Raw genomic sequence first — 20033 nt, forward strand, 5'->3', positions numbered from 1 at the left:
CATATTGTACTATGTATATAGTTTACAAATTATCACATAACTTGAAACAAAATATGTGAACATCATTGTATGAGGGATTATGGATGGTAGATTGTCAAACAATTAACCCCTTTACAATGGCTCTATCGGTATCTATATGAGTGGTCTCATACATAGGAAGCTCTTTTTGGTACATGTTCATGTCAATGGGTGCTAAGTTCTCCAACTCAAACAGATCAGAACTTCAACAACACAACCATTTAATTAATGACATTAAAGGGGATCCTTTTCATTGTATCAAACGGTTCCATTTTAGAATGAAGTTGATTTTCCACATACCCTATGAAATTTATAGTAAACGTGGATATACCCGAATGCCAAAAAATGATTATAGACAAGGCTAAATCTTAGAAAAGATAGCATACAAAGATGAAGCACAAAGGTTTTCACTCTAGATTAATTACATTGGAGTATGCAGTTATATTTAGAATTTCAGTTGAGTAAAATTTTTAATGCCTAGTTGAGGAGTCAGTATCATTTTCATTTCCGTAATCCTCAACATCTTTGACCCTTCAATGTTTTCTATATCTAGTATGTCTTGACCCGAGACAGCAACAACTTCTTCATCCTCTTCTTCATAAGCTGCAGAAGTGGAATTCTCAAAACCACCCTCAAAAATACCTTTGGTAACCCTAGAAGGCATGGGGGCAGGAGGCATTAGAACTGATGATTTTTTCCTTGGAGGTAAAACTAGAATATTGCCACCCAAATCAGCTGCAAGCCTGTCAGTAATGTCTGCAAGACCATGTAATAATGTAGTGGCATAAGCAAGGTGCAGGTGCCCAGACTCCAAAATATTGATCTTCTCTCGAATATCACCCAAATATAGTGCATTGTGAAATTGGCCCATGACATTATTTTTCATTTCAGCAATCCTCAACATCTTTGACAATTTGTCTAAGTTACCAGTTATGAGATGTAGAAAAGAAAGCCTCTCAAAATTCTTTGTCCTTTGATAGGCATACTCTACAATGCCAACATTACCTTGTCTAAGGGCCTCCACTCCTAGCCTGTACCAGTGATCCTTCTCATCAATTTCCTTTGCAGAAGCAACAACTATTTCAATATTTCCACTCTCTACTGCCAAATTGAATCGAGTTCTCTCATCTCTGACAAAGTGAAGAGCCACTTCTGGAAATCCCTTCTGTTGTAGGTAAGCTATGATTTCCTGATGACAAAGCTGAGATTTCCTAATTTTGATCTACAAATTAAGTTGTGACTAGAAGATTGAACTTTTTGGTCACCTAATTTTTTAAATTCTTGATAGTGACTTTATTCTAATTCTTGTACATAACAACAAATCTATTGCGAGCCACAAAGTCAACAGATCCTCCTAATCACTTCTTTGCCTCTTGTATCGTATCACTCCTTCCATGATTATCCTTTGGAGCAGCATAAAGTTCATAAGAACCGCTATCAGTATCTTGTGTTTGTCAAAAAATCTCATTGGGTAGGAAACGAAGAGGGATTGTTTATACTATTGAGCTATTTTACTGCTGGCTTTGAGGATAATGTGTCAATTTTGTTGAGGTTGACAACACTGTAAAAACACATTATTGAGGCTGACAACACTGTAAACCCACTGTAGAATCTGTTCATGTTACCAAAGTTTCTTCCATATGAATATTATGGATAGCTTACAATTTAGAGGTCCCCAACTTAACTTGTGTAGCTCTCTAGTTGAATCTCGATGGTACAACTTAGAGGAGAAACTAAGTTGAGTTCAAATTATTTGAACGTGTCCTTTTGATTAGACCCCTTCTGTGCATCCCGTGCCCCTGCTCAATTGAATAATCTTTCTCAGTTGAATAACGCACTTGAGTAGCCCATTCAAGGCACAGATTTGTTGCCCTGCAGGCCCCCTTGTTTAATTATGAACCCCTAAAAAGCTACTAAAAGTAGATTCGTACGTAAAACATGTCTTCAGTGATTGTTAGGAGAAGGTCATCCAATTCAAATCAAATTGGCAATCATTTAAGTTGCTCGTGATTTTATTTATGAGCGAATTGGTGATACAGTTGAATCTATTTATGAGCAAATTGGTGGTATAGTTGAAGTGTGGAGGGTATTATAATATGTTTTTTTTTAATATTAGATTTCATTGTTATAATGAAAGCAATAATTAACCAAAAAAATTACAATAGAAAAATAATAATTAACTCAAAAAAAAAATTAAGTTTCCTAGTATATGTATTGGTTTCGTATAATAGTTTGCCATTGTATGTATTGGTTTCCTATAAAATAAATATTTGTTTTGTATAAATATAAAATTTTCAAACCATTATTTATGAATGTAATAATTTAGTCTTAAAATATTTATACTAATTTTTATTTTGAAAAATATAAAGTAAATAATTATTATAATAAATAATTGCTATTTATATTTTTCTGAGTTAACATTTTACTATATCTATTTTACACCTAATTCTTCAGATTGGATGAATAAATTGTAAATATGTAAATAATGGGCTTGCCATGGTTATCACAGGTTGTTGGGAGGATTTTACCAAAGTTTGTTCTAAATTTTATGACAAAGAGGTCAAGAGGGGTTTTGGTCATGTCTATAATATGTTTGTCAAAATCCTCCGACCAACATGCCTTCCCAGAGGTGTTGAGTCTTTTGTGTGGCATTTGGCAGATTGTTTGGATCAGGTTAAGCGAGGTCTTGAAGACGTAGCTCTTCAAATGATCTGAATTTGAATAGGAACACAACAAATTACAGATATAACCATAAATAAGAGATGCAACAGAGATAACACTTCCTTTCATTAATATCAAATAATGAAATATGCTTACAAACAAAATGTAAATAAGACTAGCTCAAGCAATGGTAGCTTATCTCTAAGAAGAGATGTGGCGGCTACATGCCTCTGAACTACGTTACAATGAGGTTTAAGGGCCTTTTTATTATTGAACAATAAGAGAAAACCCTAAACAACTAAAACCCTCACATGAGGAGATGTAACACCAAGAGTTTATGGGCCCTGTTGGAGTTAGTTGGGCAGTGAACTTCTCGGGGTCGTAGCTTGGTCATATCATCTCCGTTTAACGTGCATGATACCTCATTGGAAATATCTCTCTGAGGACTACAACTGAAAATGTGATTTCAAATAAATCACTTGGAGGAATTGCCAAAAAAAAAGTTGTTTAAGGTCTCAAAATGGCTCTGGAAGTTCAAGACCCCAAAAACTACCAAAAATAGTAAATTGTGCTACAATTAAGGAAACTGAAAGAAACAATAGTGAGGGTCCAAGTGGAATAGGCGGGTGGTCACCAATATCTGCTCGGATCATTCCTCCCCCCTTAGGAAGTAATGGTCTCCATTGCGTTGAGTTCCTCCATGAGATGAGGAAACTTTTGCTGAACTTGGTCCCTAGTGAGCCATTTTTGTTGGTGCAAGAGTTGGTCAGCTTTGACAACTTGATATAGTTGGATCTTCTGCTGGTGAGTGTTATTGATTTGCGTGTCCATGATCTGATCAGTTGCAGCTTGTTCCATGCAGTATGGATTTAACTTTGTTGGTGTGAGCTATTCTGCAATGTCGGATGTGTCCAATAATGGTGGAAAGTATGGCCAAAGACGATCCACATTGAACACTGGGTGTAGGCTAAGGAATGGGGGAATGCTGAGATCAAAAGCATTATCTCCCACAACCTTCGTGATGGTGTGTGGCCCATATCAAAGCGGGTGAATCTTGCGTGGGGCTTAGTGATGCGCTCCTTCTACGAATGTAGCCAAACTTTGTCGCCCACATGGAACTTGTGTGGCACCCGATGCTGATCATGCCACTGCTTGTACTTAGCATTGACTTTGTCCAATATGTCATGGACCTATTGGAGGATGTGTTGAATTTGCTCAATGAAGCTATTTGCCTTGTCGGCTTCGGATTGGACATGAGTCGAATTTGCCTGAGTCACTGCAAATGGTATGGTCACATCAATGGGACATAGTGGCTGGAATCCCAAGCCCACCTAAAAAGGGTTGTGGCCAGTCAATCTATCGAGAGCCCGGTTGTAGCTGTGATGGACATAGGGGAGGCTATCATCCCATGTGTGTGGATGCTTTGATTTGTACATGCGCAGAATGTGTACAATCATCTTGTTGACAACCTCTATTTGGCCATCAATTTGGGGATGGAAAGCTGTGGACTTAGTGAGCTTAGTGTACAACATCGACTGGAGACTGGACCAAAATGTATTGAGGAACCTGTTGTCCCGATCTGAGATGATAGACTGTGGGATCCCAAAGTGTACCCACACTCATTCAAAGAAGAGTTTAGCAGTGGCTTCTGCTATGATACTCTTCTTGCAAACCACCATAATGGTCATCTTCAAGAATTTGTTGACGACCACAAAAGCACAGTCATTGCCATGGTTAGTAGAACGAAGGCCTGACATGTAATCCATGGAGATGGATTCCCAAGGTCAACTAGGGGTAGGCAGTGGAGTATAGAGACCGTGCTTCTTGATGGTTGGTTTGGCAATGGCGTAGGCAGTGCAGGATCTAATGTACCTCTCGACATCCTGTCGACGATTAGCCAATAGAAATACTTTTGCAGTACTACCACTGTTTTCTCAACCTCAAAATGCCCAGCTGCATAACTGTAGTGTGATTCCCAAATCATCTTTGCACGCTCGCTTAAAGGAACACAAAGGTGTCCTAGGTGGCATAACATAGCATCCTGGAGGTGAAAATTTAGAACTTGCTAACCCTCCAACAGTGTATGGTATGTGTGGCCAAATTCTGGGTCACTTTTGTAGAGAAGTGGCCAATCAGAAGTCTCGTGCCCACAAGAGTTGAGCACGGTGGTTAACGCCATGATCGGTGGTTGGCTGAGACAATTTGTAACATTATTTGTGTTTCCCTTCTTGTACTTGATATCCAAATGGAATTTTTGTAGGTATGTGGACCACTTCTGATGCCGATCATTCTGCAACTTCCCTTGCATCTGTATGAATTGCAGGGGTCTATGGTCTATGTGAATGATCGTTTCCTTCCCCAAAATGTAATGCTTCCATTGTTCGTAGGCTTGCACAATGGAATACATCTCTTTATCACAAGTGGGATACTTCTGGACTGTGTTTGAAAGTGTGTCATTGTGATATGCCACTGGATGCCCCTTTTGAGTAAGGACTGCCCCAATAGCATAGTCAGAGGCATCTGTTTCGATCTCAAATGGTTGTTGCAATTCTGGCAATGTGAGCACTGGTGTAGAGCAGAGGCGATGTTTCAACTCTGCGAATTCCTTCTACTGAGATTCAGACCAAAATAATTTTTCTTTCGCTCCTCCTTTGGTGACTTGACTCAAGGGCCAAGTGATATGAGAGAATCCCAACACGAACTCACGGTAGAAATTGGCAGGACCTAGAAAGCTGCGGAGCTCTGTCAAAGTGGTTGGGGCTGGCCAATCCCTAATGACTTGGATCTTGGCTGGATCCACATGCACCCCCCGTTCATCAATAATGTATCCCAGATACTGAACCTGGGTCATGTAAAAAGTGCATTTCTCCAAATTGGGACATAGCTTGTGTTTCCGCAGTGTTTGGAGAACCTGTCGGATGTGGTGGAGGTGCTATTCCCAACTCTGGCTGAAGATTAGGATGTCATCCAAGTATACCACTACAAATGAGTTAGTGAATGGCCTCAAGATTTCATCCATCAGCCTCATGAAGGTTGCAGGAGCATTCGTCCACTCGAAAGGCATAACCAACCATTCGAAGAGGCCCTCCTTGGCTTTGGAGGCAATCTTCCACACATCAGAGGGTTCAGTTAGTACCTAGTGATATCCGAACTTCAAGTCGATCTTGCTGAAATATGTTGCCCCCTTGAGTTGGTCCAGAAGGTCATCAATCCGTGGGATCGGGTACCTATTCCAGACATTGATCTTGTTCAGCGCCCGATAGTCAATACAGAGTCTCCAAGTCCCATTCTTCTTCTGTACCAACATAATCGGGCTCCCACAGGACAATGAACTCGGCCGAATATGACCTTTATGTAGCAGCTCTTGATTTTTCCTCTTTATTTCTTCATCCTCCAGAATGGAGCAACAATAGATTGGTCCATTGGGTAATAGTGCACCTGGGGTCAGATCGATGTAGTGCTTGACTTGACAGTGCATAGGCACCCCTGTGGGAGAGGTGAAGATGTCCTCGTAATCCTCCACGACCTTTTCCATTTGTTGTTGTCATGTGGAGGGGCCCTGTCTGGAGGTCGTGGCCACTGTCTTCTTCTTTCCTTGAGGGTGTATCATCAAGAAAAAAAAAATTGATTTTTGAAATGATCTTACGAGATGGCAGTAGGCGGTGCCACCTCCGGTATCCTGTACAACTTATTTCCCAATGTAACAATAACAGTGCGAGGCCTTTCTTCATACACAACATGTCGCTTCCACAAGTATGGTTGGCCCAATAATACATCACAAAAATCAAGGGGAGAAACGTCACATAATACCTCATCCGTGAAGGGCTTGATGTTGTATAGAAGGTGGCGTTGTTGTCTCATGCGCAGATCTCGTCCTTGGTGAAGCCACCCGATGGTGTATGGTTGTGGGTGTGCTGTGGTCGGTAAGCCCAACCGCTTCACAACCTTTGCTGCACTGAGGTTCTTTTGGCTCCCACTGTCGACAATGATCTGTAGCGGGGATCCCTTTACCCACAACTGGGAGTAGAAGAGATGCTTCTTCTCCTCTAGATCTTCGGGTTCCTCCTTCTAGATATTTGTGGTGCTGACGGTGGCGTTAGGATCCGCATCAATAATATGCTTCCCTTTATCATTCCCCTTGTCGGGTTCTGACTCAGAGTCAGAACATGCATCTGATTCTGAAGCCTTTATCTCAGCCACCAGTGACTTCTTGGCCCGACAGTCAGTTGTGTTGTGGGTGGAGCTCTTATGGAACTCACACCACTTTCATGTGTCCTTCTTCGACTTCACAGTGTTGTGCTTTGCTTGTGGCCTTGGTGAGTTGTCCTGGGCCATCCCGCCTTGGCTTTGTCCTTTGTTTTGTGGTTTGGGGGCACCTTTCCCTTGCTTCAGATTCGCAGATCCAAAGTCTTGCTTCTTTTGTTTAAACTTTTGCTCGATCTTGATGGTGTATTGATATGCCGTGTCGAGTGAGGAGATGTCCAGGAACTCCATCTTGTCCTAGATGTATCTATGTAGGTAGTCATGGTACTTGAGTAGCAAATGTTTCTTAAAATCTTTGATACCCAACTTCGTGTGAAGGGTATGAAAAACAATGGTAAACTTCGGCACATATTGGTCCCTTCCCTACCGCAGCATGGTCCACTTTATGTTTTTGTCCTCGTAGCTCTCGACAAGGTAGTACTGCTCCTTGATGGCATCCTGGAATGAATTCCAAGTGGGAGCAACTGAAAACAGTGAGGTTGTACTTTCATCCTTCTGCTCACAATAGGTTTCCCACTAGTCCTTGACGTGGGGGTGGCTTTGAGAAGAGAAAAAGTAATCTTTTCTCAGCTGGAAAAATCATGAATAGAAAAATATCCTTTTAGCAGATTCAACCATTTATCTACAGAGTTTGCATCTATTTTTCCCTCAAATATTGGAATGTCAAAGTTTACTTATACCTTAAAAGGAGTGGAGCCTCTAGAGTGGCTATTGGATGTGGATGCACCACCAGTGGGCAACCGTTGAAGGATCTGGGCAACGTTATCCATCGTCGAGTTCCTTTGTTTCTCGAGGGCCTCCTCAAGAAATATTTTGATAGGATCTCTCGCTCCCTTGTCTTATTTTCTTCCCCCATGGGAGGCATTCATGATTTACGAGGATGGTCTTGCAAAGGTTCGACCAGTTTGAGCCCTAACTCCTTATATCCCTACCTCATTGGGGACATGCAAAGAAAAACAGAGAAAGAGAAGGCCACTCTGATACCACTGATCCGAATTTAAACAGGAATGCAAAAAATTATAGATATAACCATAAATATAGAGATGCAGCAGAAATAACACTTCCTTTCATTAATATCAAATAATGAAATATGCTTACAAACAGAATGGAAATGAGACTAGCTCGGGCGATGGTAGCTTATCTTTGAGAAGAGATGTGGTGGCTACATGCCTCTAAAATGTGTTACAATGAGGCTCAAGGGCCTTTTTATTATTGAACAATAAGAGAAAACCATAAACAACCAAAACCCTAACCCGAGGAGATGTAACACCAAGCGTTTATGGGCCCCATTGGGGTTAGTTGGGCAGCCAACTTCCCAGGGTTGTAACTTGGTCATATTATCTTTGTTTGACACGCATGATACCTCATTGGAAATATCTCTCTGAGGACTACAACTGAAAACATGATTTCGATGAAATCACCCAAAGGAATGTTGCCAAAAAATGTCGTTTAGGGCCTCAAAACGGCTTTGGAAGTTTAGGACTCGAAAAACTGCCAAAAATAGTAAACTGTGCTACAATTATGAAAATTGAAAAACTAAAAGAAACAATGGTGAGGGTCCAAGTAGAATAGGTGGGTGCCCACCAATATCCACCTAGATCATTAAAACTTCTCCATTTTTGTTAGACTCCTCTCTGGACATTCCCTATGCCTTAAGGTAAGACATGAGAACATTGTAGCTTTAGTAGCTGACAATATACATCAAATTACAGGTATTCTGGTGGGAGCGATAAGGATCTTCTATGAGGGATGATATTGTAGTTGGCAAGCAATCTTAAAGACTATGGAATTTCTAAGGATACCACCATCTACTTAGTTGTTCATTTGCAAGGAGGTGTCTGGAGAGGTGGGGCATCTTCTTATGTTATGCCCATGTCTTTCAAAGAAGCCCTCAAGGCGAATCCCAATCCCCATATTCCCAAGGATCTTGGTGGTCAGGCTTTTGTGGTGGAACAATCCTTGGAATTCCCAACGCAGAAGATGGATGAGGCCATTAATAAGAAGAGAGCAATTGATGTTGAAATCCGAGTGATTATATGCCATTTTAATGGCTTTTGTCCTTCAACATTTGCTCCCAGGGATTGGGTCCACTAGAAATGATCCGAAAATATTGATCTGTTATTTTGTTTGATGGGATTCTTTATGGTTTTCTTCAAATATGTGAAAAACAGAAAGAAGGTTTTCGACCTAGGGCCCTAGTTTTGGGGCTGGGTCGGCATTTCAATTTAGCCATGGTTTCTAGATTTTAATCCTCTTACCACGAAATCCTTGTTGTTTCCTTTTTGGGTTAGGCTTCCTAACTTGCCTCTTCATTGGATCTGACTAGGGATCCTAGAGGATATTAGAGACTCTATAGGAAGCTTAATCAAGGTTGATAGTGACATATTATCACAGGGTTTTGTAAGTTTCGTCTGAATTTGTGTGGAAGTGGATCTCAACAAAAGGTTACCATATAAAATCATCCTTTAGTGGGAAGACAAGGAATATATCAACCATTGGATGACAAAAGCATTGTCTTCAGATGTAGAAATTTCCAACAACATGGAGACCTTCATAATGTGTGTCTCTCTTTGTTATAACACCATTTACCACTCTTGGTAGATATGATGCTCTGATTATGGCCTAGGGCAACCCTTCCTTCCAGACTTGGTCCAAAATCTAAAAAATAATGTTTTATTCACTATACGCTACTTTTCCTGATAAAAGCGTGTACACGCGGGTCAACATATATCCAACCTGGGTACATATGTTAAAACATTTTAAAAATTTTAATTTCCTTAATTTCGGGCGGAGTTCATGGGTTTTACCTATTACTCACCTCCTATTGCCTGTGGCCCAACTCTTTCCCAACTGAAAAAACTAATTTGGAGAAGTATAAATAAACCTCCATGGGAAGGCCTTAAGGGAGAAGAGATGAGATATTGATATTATAGTGAGATTATCCCTGATCAAGTATGAAGAATCCCTGTGCCTCCTGCATTCCCCAAAGCTTTAGGAAACCCTTGTTTCCTTTATTATAGATATCCCCCATTTTGCTTGAGATATCCTTGTATTAGTGATGGAGGAAGATTGCTAAAGGCCGGGAAAGGACAGATTTAGAGGACGGCTCCGCTTGGAGCTAGAGAAGGACTCAGGTCATATTTCTCCACTTTACTTGTAGCTTACTTCAATAAAAGGAATGTTGTTCTATTTCCGATATTAAATGTGTTTATGCATCAAATTATGTTGTAATTCATTTATGAATCTTATATTGATGTATAATTAGTCATTCATTTATATGATTTAAAGTTAATATCATGAACATGCTTTATGTTTCTACTGTCGTGTATGTTCCATTTGAATAATTTTCAGGTTTCAAGAACATCGGGAGAAGCTAAGGGTTTGCACCTTGTGGGATCTACCCAAACGAAGGACATCTAGGTAAGGACACTCCTACATGATTTAGTAGAATAAGCATTTTTGTTGATTGCCTGAGCATTTCTTGTTGTGGTTTGCCCTCTGCTCTGTTGGGGTTCTCAACCAAAAGCCCTAGGGTGGTTTCACCTGCAGTAGAATTGGCAACTCCACTGGTGATAACAATATTTTCATTCCTGTTTTGGGTTGTTTGTTCTCAATCAGGGTTCAGTTTCTTGATTGCTTGCTTTTACAATATTGTTTGGTCCATTAGTATCCCAGGCATCAAGTTTGATCTTCTTGATCAGACCTTGATTCCTGTTTTTCCCAATAAAGCTTTGTATACGTTGTTTTCTTTGACTACAATGGCGTATACACATAGGTTTCTTTAAATAAGACTAGTGTATACATAATTTTCTTGTATTTGAAATGCATGTGCACTCTTCTGTGTCTTTACACAATCGCGTATGCAATTTTTTGGATTGTTTTTTCAAATCTTTCTGCCTAGTTAGGTCTTCTACCTGGTGGTTTATGCTGTTGTATGGTCATCCAATGTCCGGAGAATTCATTTTCCCTGCAAGCTTTCTTTTTCAAAATCTCCTTCTCACTAAAAATATTTGGCCTACGATTGCTTCTTAAGCAAGTTTGTAGTTTGTCTCTTGGGTTCAAGGCTTAGTTCTAAAGTTCTTTGTTGTTCTGGTCTTCTAGAACAGGTAATTGTTTTCAATTTCATTTTCAGCACAAATTTCAAATATTCTTGCTTTTCTTTCACTTGTTTGGTGGCCTCGTTGCTTTTCTTGCTTTTTTGAGAGTCTTTTTGACAAGTTTGAAAGTATTTCTCTCTTGGCATTTTTGTTAGATTGTCGAAATATTTTTCTACTATTTGGATCAGTTTGTGCAAGTTTGTAGTCTTTCTTGTTCAGGTTTCATTCATTTTCTAGTTTATAACTTGCAACATTGAAAGACTCGCACTAATTTATTGATCTTTTGAGTTTTAGTAGTACTTTTGTGACCTCAAAAAGTTGCTTTTGTTTCCTTAAAAGAAAAAAAATCACAAAAACATTGCTTTTTGTTTTTCTTTTTCCAAGCTTTTGGTTTACGGTTTCTTTTGTTTTGTTGTTGAGAAGTGAATTGTGATATTTTACAATTTGTTTTGATCGCTCTGGAGAGATTTGCTTTTAACTTTTTTGCCCTCTTCATTTTTCAAGTTGGCTTATTGTCTCTATAAAGAAACACATTTTTGCTTCTTGTATGAGCATCCATGCACTATCATTATAGTTTGCATTAAGATAGTTTGCATTACAGACATTTTAGTATTTTTGTTAGCTTTTGGGTGAGTGGATTGTGTTTTTTGAAAAAAGAAAAAGTTGTTTATACAAGTTTATTCGTAGACCTCTATAGAAATCCCTTTTCATTGAAGAAAATAACTGCATTGGCATGCAACTAAGTTTCTATTGGTTTCTATTGCATCAAAACATCATTAGTTTCATTTTCGTAATTCCCCCTGACTTAAAGAACAACTATATAAAATCAAGCGATCTAATAAAATGAAATAGAACTTTTATTGTTGTCATTAATAAACAACAACAATTTTAGGTTCATTAGGGCCTTGGAATAGGTGAGTGGAGAGTTAACTCTCCAAGGCCACTCAAATTACAAAACTTAGAAGTTGAATAAAGAGCGAAACACAATATCTTTAGAAAGACAAGGAAAGCACCGTGACTGGGAGTTAAGCACGAGGGAGAGTGAGGACAAGGAAGAGAAATACCCCCTCTCCTACTTGTTGGACCCCGCCTCATGACTGTTCCGCCCGACTTTTGATATGAGTTGGTATCCATAGTGGCCTTTCCTAGGGATCACATAGGTGGCTGCAGAGGGGAATCTCATGGCACCTGAGGCTGACGTTGCATCACGTTCATAAGTACTTCTATAGGGTACCCTTGCGAAGCTTGGGTGCTTGCATGGGCAAAGGATATTGTCTTGAGGTTAGCATAACTGCTTCTGCTACCTTCACTGGTAGGCCTGGGCTGTCATTATCCCAGACTATCTTCGGAAGGTCCCTTACTTTGTTTTCTTGTATTTTGGTGTATGGTCCTCATCACCCGGAGCGAAAATACTTGGAAGTTTCCTGATTAGTTGTATATTTAGGGACTTTATAGTTGAGTGCTATTTTCTCTTTGTATATAGTTGGCTTTATGTATTTTTGTCTTGTCACTTTTGGACTTTAGATTCTGAGTGACTGACCTACCACTCCACTGATCTTGAAAGGGTTTTGGTATTTCTTTTGAAAGTTGTGGACTTGCCTCCTCAAGGGAAAAGTTTTTGATTGTGAATCTATCTTCCTTGGAAAGTCATTTGTACATTCCCTTAAGGGAAGGATTTGTGAATAAGTTAGATATGGTCAAAATTCTTGTGGAAACCAACCAAGGTACCCCCCCAAAAGGGAATCCTTGTGCTTTTCCTTTCTTTGGAAACATTGGTACCCCCTTGATAGCCACTTTGAATATTCCTAGATTGAATGTTGGACTACCATTTGGCTGTGGTCCACTCCAAATATTCCAGATGTTCTTAAAACTTCTCAGATGAATGCTTTATTTCAAGGGCATCAAATGAGTGTTAATTGTTCATATTCTTTAAAAGAGAAATCTAGTATTCCTCTTTCTCCTCCCTCTTGTAATAAGAGATCTAAAAAGAGGAAAAAGAGGAAGACGAAGAAGAATAGTTCTATCCAATCATCTCCAACCTCTGCTAGTCATGTTGGAGATGAGATTTCATCCGCTGCAAGTCATGCTGAAGGCATACGACTAGTCACTCCAAGTCATACTAGCAATTCATCATCAACCTCTGCAAGTCATGTTGGAGATGAGCTTTCAGCCGCTGCAAGTCACATTGGGGGCATAAGTCTAGTCACTACGAGTCATACTAGCAATGGGTCACCTACCTCTATGAGTCATATTCTTGTTGATTGACCGACTTCTTTGAGTAGGTTTGGAGGCACTAGTCCTATCTCTCTTGGGAAAGAGTCAGCCACCTCTGCAAGTCGTGTTGGGGACTCTCCGCAAGCCACCGCTAGTCATGTTGGAGGAATGGATGTTGATAAGAAACCTAGGCGTGGAAGTTTTAAACCTAAATTCCCTTGTAAGATATGCAAGGGAGACCATCTTACTCATTTGTGCCATGGTATTCCTGAGGTACAAAGGATATGTTCCGAGTCTGAATGTTCTTCTACTCCTAGATCTGATAATGTGGTTGAGCCAGTGCAATCTCTGGTTGATTACACTCTTTTTCTGGGGGTGAAGTGCCTAACAACAAAGTCTGTTTGATTTCTAGTAAAAAGTCTTATGGTATAGGGGGAATTCCGGTTTCTTCGAATGTTCCCCCTCCAAGTTCTAAGAGTGTCTCCTTTGATTGGGATAGTCTTTTCGAGCCTCGTCTTCCTTCTGCTGCACCTTTCCAAATAAAGGTCAGAGTTTATTCCACAAACATCTATTGATGTATGGTGGATGAAGGATTCTATGCAAGTATTATATCCTCCTTGACTTTGACTTTGGGTTCTCCAAAGTTGTTGACAGCTGAGACTCAGTTGTTAGCCTATGATAGAAGATCGAGTGAATCTATGGGTGTTCTTCCTCAATTGCCTATTACTTTAGGCAGGAAACCTGTCTTAATCGATATGATGGTGGTTGATCACCCTTTAGACTTTAATATGTTACTTGGGTGTGATTATGTCTATTCTATGAATGTTGTGGTGTCTTCACTCTTTCGAGTGATGTGTTTTCCTCATAAAGGGAATATTGTCACTATTGATCAACTTGCATATGATAATCACCACCCTAATTTGAATTTACTGCAGAATACCCCTTGGTTTGTTCCAAGTGTTCAAGTAGACTCTACCCTGCCATGGGTGAATTATGTGGTGTTGAATCCTCAATGTTCAGTTGCTTCTGAGAAGGATCTGTTGAGCTATTATTTTCCTTCTTGGGACTTGGTCCCAGTAGTTGACCAAGTGATTTCTCCTATGGGGACATGGGACCCCTTAATTCCCTCTTTTGATCCTTGTAGTTCTCATGATTTCTTGGAGTTTTATTTGCCTTCATAGGAGGAACTTTTTGAAGCCATGAGTTTTGACTACCAAAGGAGTCCTTGGCCTGAACCCTGTAAGGAGTTTATCCTGAAGAACTATTATGCATAAGCCGTAAGGCTGCGTGGTTCCTTGTACCATATTGTATATATAAGGTACACATTTTCAAGTTTTGTATTCTATAACACAAGATTTTATCTGAAGTTTATATGTGGGATGTATTAACTTCTTGTCTAGTGTTCCTATTTATGTCTACAGAACTTGGAAGATTTCTCCTTTGGAAATTTTTATGGTTGATCCATTCTGATAGGTATTGGTTCTCGAAACTGGCATATAGGTTAGTTTTTTCACCTACATTGTGCATTTATCAGTTTCCTTTCCCATTTTGGCCTTAGGATCGACCCCACCAAGATATGATGCAGAACCTTCTCATTGCTTAGAAGTGTCATGACTTGTGTGGTAGAGCCTACCTTATCATGGGCACCCTAGATAGTATCTTTTTGTCACTTGGCACCCATGGTGAGCTTTTTCTCTTAGGCTCGGGAGTCCTCTTTAGCCCTGCCATGAATTTTGCGATGAAGCCTCATTCTCTTTCTTCTTCACTATTTTTTGGATTTATACCCTAAAGACTCCTTTGTGTTGAGTTGTATTGTTGCATTGCATATTGACTATTTTGCACCTTTTGGCCTTGAGTTGGCTTCACTTGGACTCATGTTTAAGCCACTTATCGACCATGTCCTATGCAAAATCAACCTTGCAATCACTTAACCTTTGTAACTTGACACACCCTTATACCCGTGGGCAGAACATCCCTTTGAGTGTCCTTGACTAATTTCGCCACCTTGCATTGAGCATAGGAATGTTCCCCTCCCAAGAACTAGAGCATCTGCTTTTTCGACACTGGTTCTTTCCATTGTACTATAGCATTCTTTTATTCTTTTCCAAGCTTCATATAAAAGAAAAAGACAATATATATATATATATATATATATATATATATATATATTTTTTTTTTTTTTTCCAAAGGAAAAAACGAAACTTTTTATTAAGTTTATAAAAAGTTTACATTGCATATGCCGAAGCATCACTGTTCATGCTGAGTTCTGTCAAGTATGGATTACAAAATATTTTTGCCTTATGCCTGAAAACTGTTCCCTTTAGGAGTTGTAGCTATCCCTGATTTGAACTGTCCTGTGTTTCTTTTGTGCCCAAAAACATGCACAGAAAACTATGAAGCGGTCATGCAGTAAAAAACTAACAAACCGGGTCTCCTCATGATTGAGGAAAACAACCCGTTACTGAAAAGTTTAAGAAAAGCCGCATTGTCGTTGCTGTTTGTTTTGAGATTTTATATATACACAAAATTTTGTTGATAATCCGAGAAACAAAAAATCCCTGCCAGAGATATCAGAACGGTTGAATGTAAGGAGGCTGGTCTGATCTGCTGATTTGGCCTTGTTCGTCTTCTTCTATTTGCCAGCTGCCCAGATCCTGTTGAAGACCATCTTTAGATAGCTTATCCGCCAAGTCATTTCTTTCCCTGTAAATGTGACATATGGAAAAATTATTAAACATTGTTTTCAGTCTTTGTACCTCTCCCAGAATTTGTTTTAAAAATTGATTACTGCATGTACTTTGACCGTTTACCCATCTGATCACATTTTGGGAATCCCCAAAGATTTGAATAGTGAGGGTGTGCCTTTGAATGAGCCAGCATAAGAGAAGTTTGAGGGCAAGTAATTCTGCATAGTTATTGGAGCCAGTTCCTAGCCCCACGGAAGCTTTTAGGGAGTGAGATGGGGATTCATGGATGACGAGACCTGCTCCTGCTTTGTTGTTTTGGGATGCACCATCGAAGAAAGCCCAAGGGATTCCTTCTGCGATCTGAATTTCAGGAACAATTCTTTGGGATGAGGATTCCTTTGGTTCTGGAATGCTAGAAAAGATGGCAGCGCCCTGAGCTGCTATGATTGCTACCGGGATCTCTTTGTCCTGAAAGATACTCTTGTTTCTAGCTATCCATATCCCCCAGCTGATGATTAGGGGAAGATTGCGAAGGTTTCCATTCGGATGCTCATTCCACCACTTCTGCCAGGCTTCTTGGATATTGTTGCCTTCCCAGACGAGCTGCTTGTTCAAGAGTGTTCCAGTCTCACCCCATATCTTTAGGGATTCTGGGCATTTAAGAAAAAGGTGGTTTATGGATTCTACTTCTGCTTTGCATAAGGTGCATCTCCCAGGCCCGTGCATGAATCTGGTCTGCAATATATCCCAGGTTGGGATTTTGCTCCTTAAAATACACCAGAAAAAGATTTTAGATTTTGGAGGGCTCTTAAGTTTCCAGAGCTGTTTTGACCACCACTCCGGATCTCCCCAACCTTTCCTTGTCATAAGGAAAGAATACCCATTCTTAGGGGCATATGACCCGGAGTCTGCATGCGCCCAGATTAGCTCATCTTGCCTGTCGGACAGCCTTACATTGGACCTGAAGAGTTCCTGGGTGAAAGTATTCCAATCGTTCCACCATCTCTGTTCCAGATCCAACTCTTCTCCATTCTTCCAGGCTTGCCCCCAAATGGATGAGAAACCTGGTTTCTCCACTTGGCTGAGGAAGCGGAGGCCTTTCCTTTCCAACTGCTGAATCAGGTCAGGGGGAAGGGCATAGTTGCCATTGCAGCCAACCCAAGGATCCTTCCCAATCTTTACCTTTTCACCATTCCCGATCTTCCAAGCTAGTCCTTGCTCTATCACCTTAAAAGATTCCAAGGTGGCTTTCCAGATAGCAGAAACATTCTTTTGAGTCTTGATTGGGTTCCTGATCCACTCTTCCAGGGGGGTTGGATCAATATATTTTCTTTTTACCGTTCTTGTCCAAAGGTTTTCCATCTTTATGAGACGCCAACCTGATTTGGCAGCCAAAGAAAGTCTGAAGTCTGGGAGGCTTTTGATCCCCCAACCACCCCATTCCTTTGGTCTCGCCACTTTCTCCCATGCAACCCAAGGGAGAACCGAGTTTTCTTTGTTCCCGGCCCACAGGAATCTGCTACATATTCTCCTAATTTTCTCCAGGACTCCTTTTGGGACCCAAGTTAGCGCTGCCCAGTAGACTGGGATGGCAAGAAGCACGGACTTTATTAGGGTCAGTCGCCCTGCTCTGGAGAGCCATTTGAAACTCCAGTGACTAATTCTTGCTTCAATCTTTGCAATTAGCCAAGACCAATCCTCCTTCCTATAATCATTTGGCTTCAGCCAGAACCCCAGGTACTTGAAAGGGGAGCCCATGCTGCACATTTCATATGGAAAATATGAACTGAACTGTTCCTTATCAAGTCTGTTTAGGCCCTCTTCGATGATTTGAGATTTCCTGGGATTGATCTGCATTCCGGTAGCTTTTAGAAAAAGCTCAAAGATAATTTTTAACTCCTTGAGTTCATTAAGGGAGCCATTAGTAAAAATCAGAATATCATCTACAAAAAGTAGATGAGTTATGAACAGGTTTACTGCTGCCTCAATACCATTTATCTTACCTTCCCTTTTGCTTTTATGAATCAGCTGGCTGAGACCTTCAGCCACTAGGAGAAATAGCAAAGGGGACAGTGGGCAGCCTTGCCTCAGCCCTCTCTGTCCTTTGAAAAAAGAGGTAGCAGCTCCATTGATGAGGATAGCATAGCTGACATCTGTTATACACCCCATGATCCATCTGATGAAATCCACTTTGAAGCCGAGGTGCGTTAATAGCATGCGAATGTATGTCCAGTTTATCCTATCATATGCTTTTGAGAGGTCAATTTTAATCACCCCTCCCTTCTTGTTTTTCAACTTAACACTGTGAAGGACCTCCTGTGCCACACCTATTGCCTCATGGATTTGTCTTCCGTTCAAGAACCCGAATTGTTCAGGAGAGATATGCCTTGATAAAATTGGTTTGATCCTGAGAGCTATAACCTTTGCGATTATCTTGTAGATGCTGTTACATAAGGAGATAGGTCTGAAATCCTCAAAAGATTCCGGAGCTTCCTTTTTAGGAATGAGGGCGATGAAGGTTGCATTGAAAGGACTGTAGACTTCTCCCTTCAATCTTGACTCCTCCACCACTTCTGTGATTTCTGCTCAAAAAAGTGTAGGAATAGCTCTATTGACCAACCATCCGGGCCAGGACTTTTCTCTTTTGCCATAGACTTTATTACACTTTCCACCTCCTCCTTGGTGACAGGGTCCATTAAATGGTCCGCTTCTTCCTCCTCCACATATCTATGGAAACACTGAGCTGTTTGGATGACTTCCGCTATGGTGATCTCACCGGGGTCTTTGAAAAGAGATTGGAAATGATTCACCCCAAGGGATGAGAGAGCCTCGAAAGTCTTAGCTTCCCTTCCATCTTCAGATTTTAGACTCCATATAGTATTGGCGCTCTTCCTCCCTTTGGCATAATTATGAAAGAAGCTAGTGTTTTCATCCCCTGCTTTGAGCCATATAGCTCTGCTCTTGAGTCTCCATTCTTCCTCCTTTGCCAGCAAGATTTGATTCTTGAGCTTCTCCAGGCCTACAATTTTCTCCTTAGACTCTTGAGTTGCATAGCTGTCCGCCTCTATGCTTTCAAGCCTTTGGAGTTCCTCATTTATCCTGTTTAGATCCTCATTCTGTTTCAGATTCCTGTCCTTTGCCCATAAGATTGTTGCCTTTTTCAATCTTTTGAGGTTTTCCATAAATAAGAAACCTTTATTCTCCTGGGATCCTCTGACGGGGTGAATCCAAATTTCATTAAACAGCTTGTTGTAGGATTCCTCTTGGAGCCAGGAGGCATTAAATTTGAAAGGAGCAGGAGGTTTTGTGGGACCTTTGGAGAGCTCAATATAGATCGGAAAATGATCTGAGGGCCCCCCTTCTTCTACCCATTGCCTGAATAACGGAATTGCAGCAGCCAGGTCCTCATTGATTAAGAATCGGTCTAGTCGTTTTGCCACCCTTGCTTCTCCAATTCTTTTATTCCGCCAAGTAGGTTTCAACTTGATGAGATTTGCTTCTATTAGATTGTTTGAGGCTAAGAGGTTCCTGAAGAAATCAGATTGTGGATCCTCTCTTGCATTTGGGCCCCAGGTCTCAGCTCTGCCTAAAGAGAAATTCAGGTCTCCTCCCATCACCAAGAATTTGTTCTTCACGAGCGAGCTCTCCATCAATCCATTCCAGAAGGGAATCCTTCCTTGGCAAGGTCCATATATATTAATTATGGTAAAAGGGAAATCAAAATCCGAAGATTGACACTCAATCCCCATCACCTGTTTCATTCCCCATTGATTCCGGATCTTGATTCTGCCTTCCCTGATCCCCACTGCCAAGCCACCAGAGTGACCATCAGCATCCAGAGCTGTGAATTCCAATCCTGGGAGGAGGCCTTTGAGAAATGATACTATGTCCTCCCCTTTTCAAATGGAAACCAAGGCACTCCCCAAAGCTTCAGGAAACCCCTGCTTACTTGATTATAGATATCCCCCATCTTGCTTGAGATATCCTTGTATTGGTGATGTAGGAAGATTGTTGAAGGCCGGGAAAGGATAGATCTGAAGGATGGTTCCACTTGGAACCGGAGAAGGACTCAGGTCATATTTCTCCACTTTAC

The 20033-nt window shown here is 40.7% G+C and overlaps 1 protein-coding gene across 1 annotated transcript; it reads right to left on the reverse strand.

Moving 5' to 3' along the window:
* Nucleotides 1–463: 463 nt before the first annotated feature.
* Nucleotides 464–19590, reverse strand: LOC149206417 (uncharacterized). Its single transcript, XM_089397692.1, has 3 exons — nucleotides 18717–19590; nucleotides 16064–18522; nucleotides 464–1240 (listed from the first exon to the last, which is right to left on the reverse strand). Exons 1-3 carry the CDS (start codon nucleotides 19588–19590, stop codon nucleotides 464–466), a joined length of 4110 nt encoding a protein of 1369 aa, XP_089253818.1.
* Nucleotides 19591–20033: the final 443 nt, after the last annotated feature.

The sequence above is a fragment of the Pinus tabuliformis genome, chromosome 1_2 (assembly GCF_031772625.1).
Source record: "Pinus tabuliformis cultivar Carrire ecotype Pingquan chromosome 1_2, CPIR1, whole genome shotgun sequence".
Lineage (NCBI taxonomy): Eukaryota > Viridiplantae > Streptophyta > Pinopsida > Pinales > Pinaceae > Pinus > Pinus tabuliformis.

Coding starts and splice junctions, on each gene's coding strand:
- LOC149206417 (XM_089397692.1), bottom strand. CDS start 19,590: ATGGAGAGCTCGCTCGTGAAGAACAAATTCTTGGTGATGGGAGGAGAC. Junction 18,523..18,716: donor ATCTCTTTTCAAAGACCCCG/GTGAGATCACCA, acceptor TTTTTTGAGCAG/AAATCACAGAAGTGGTGGAG. Junction 1,241..16,063: donor CCCAAAATGTGATCAGATGG/GTAAACGGTCAA, acceptor CTTAATTTGTAG/ATCAAAATTAGGAAATCTCA.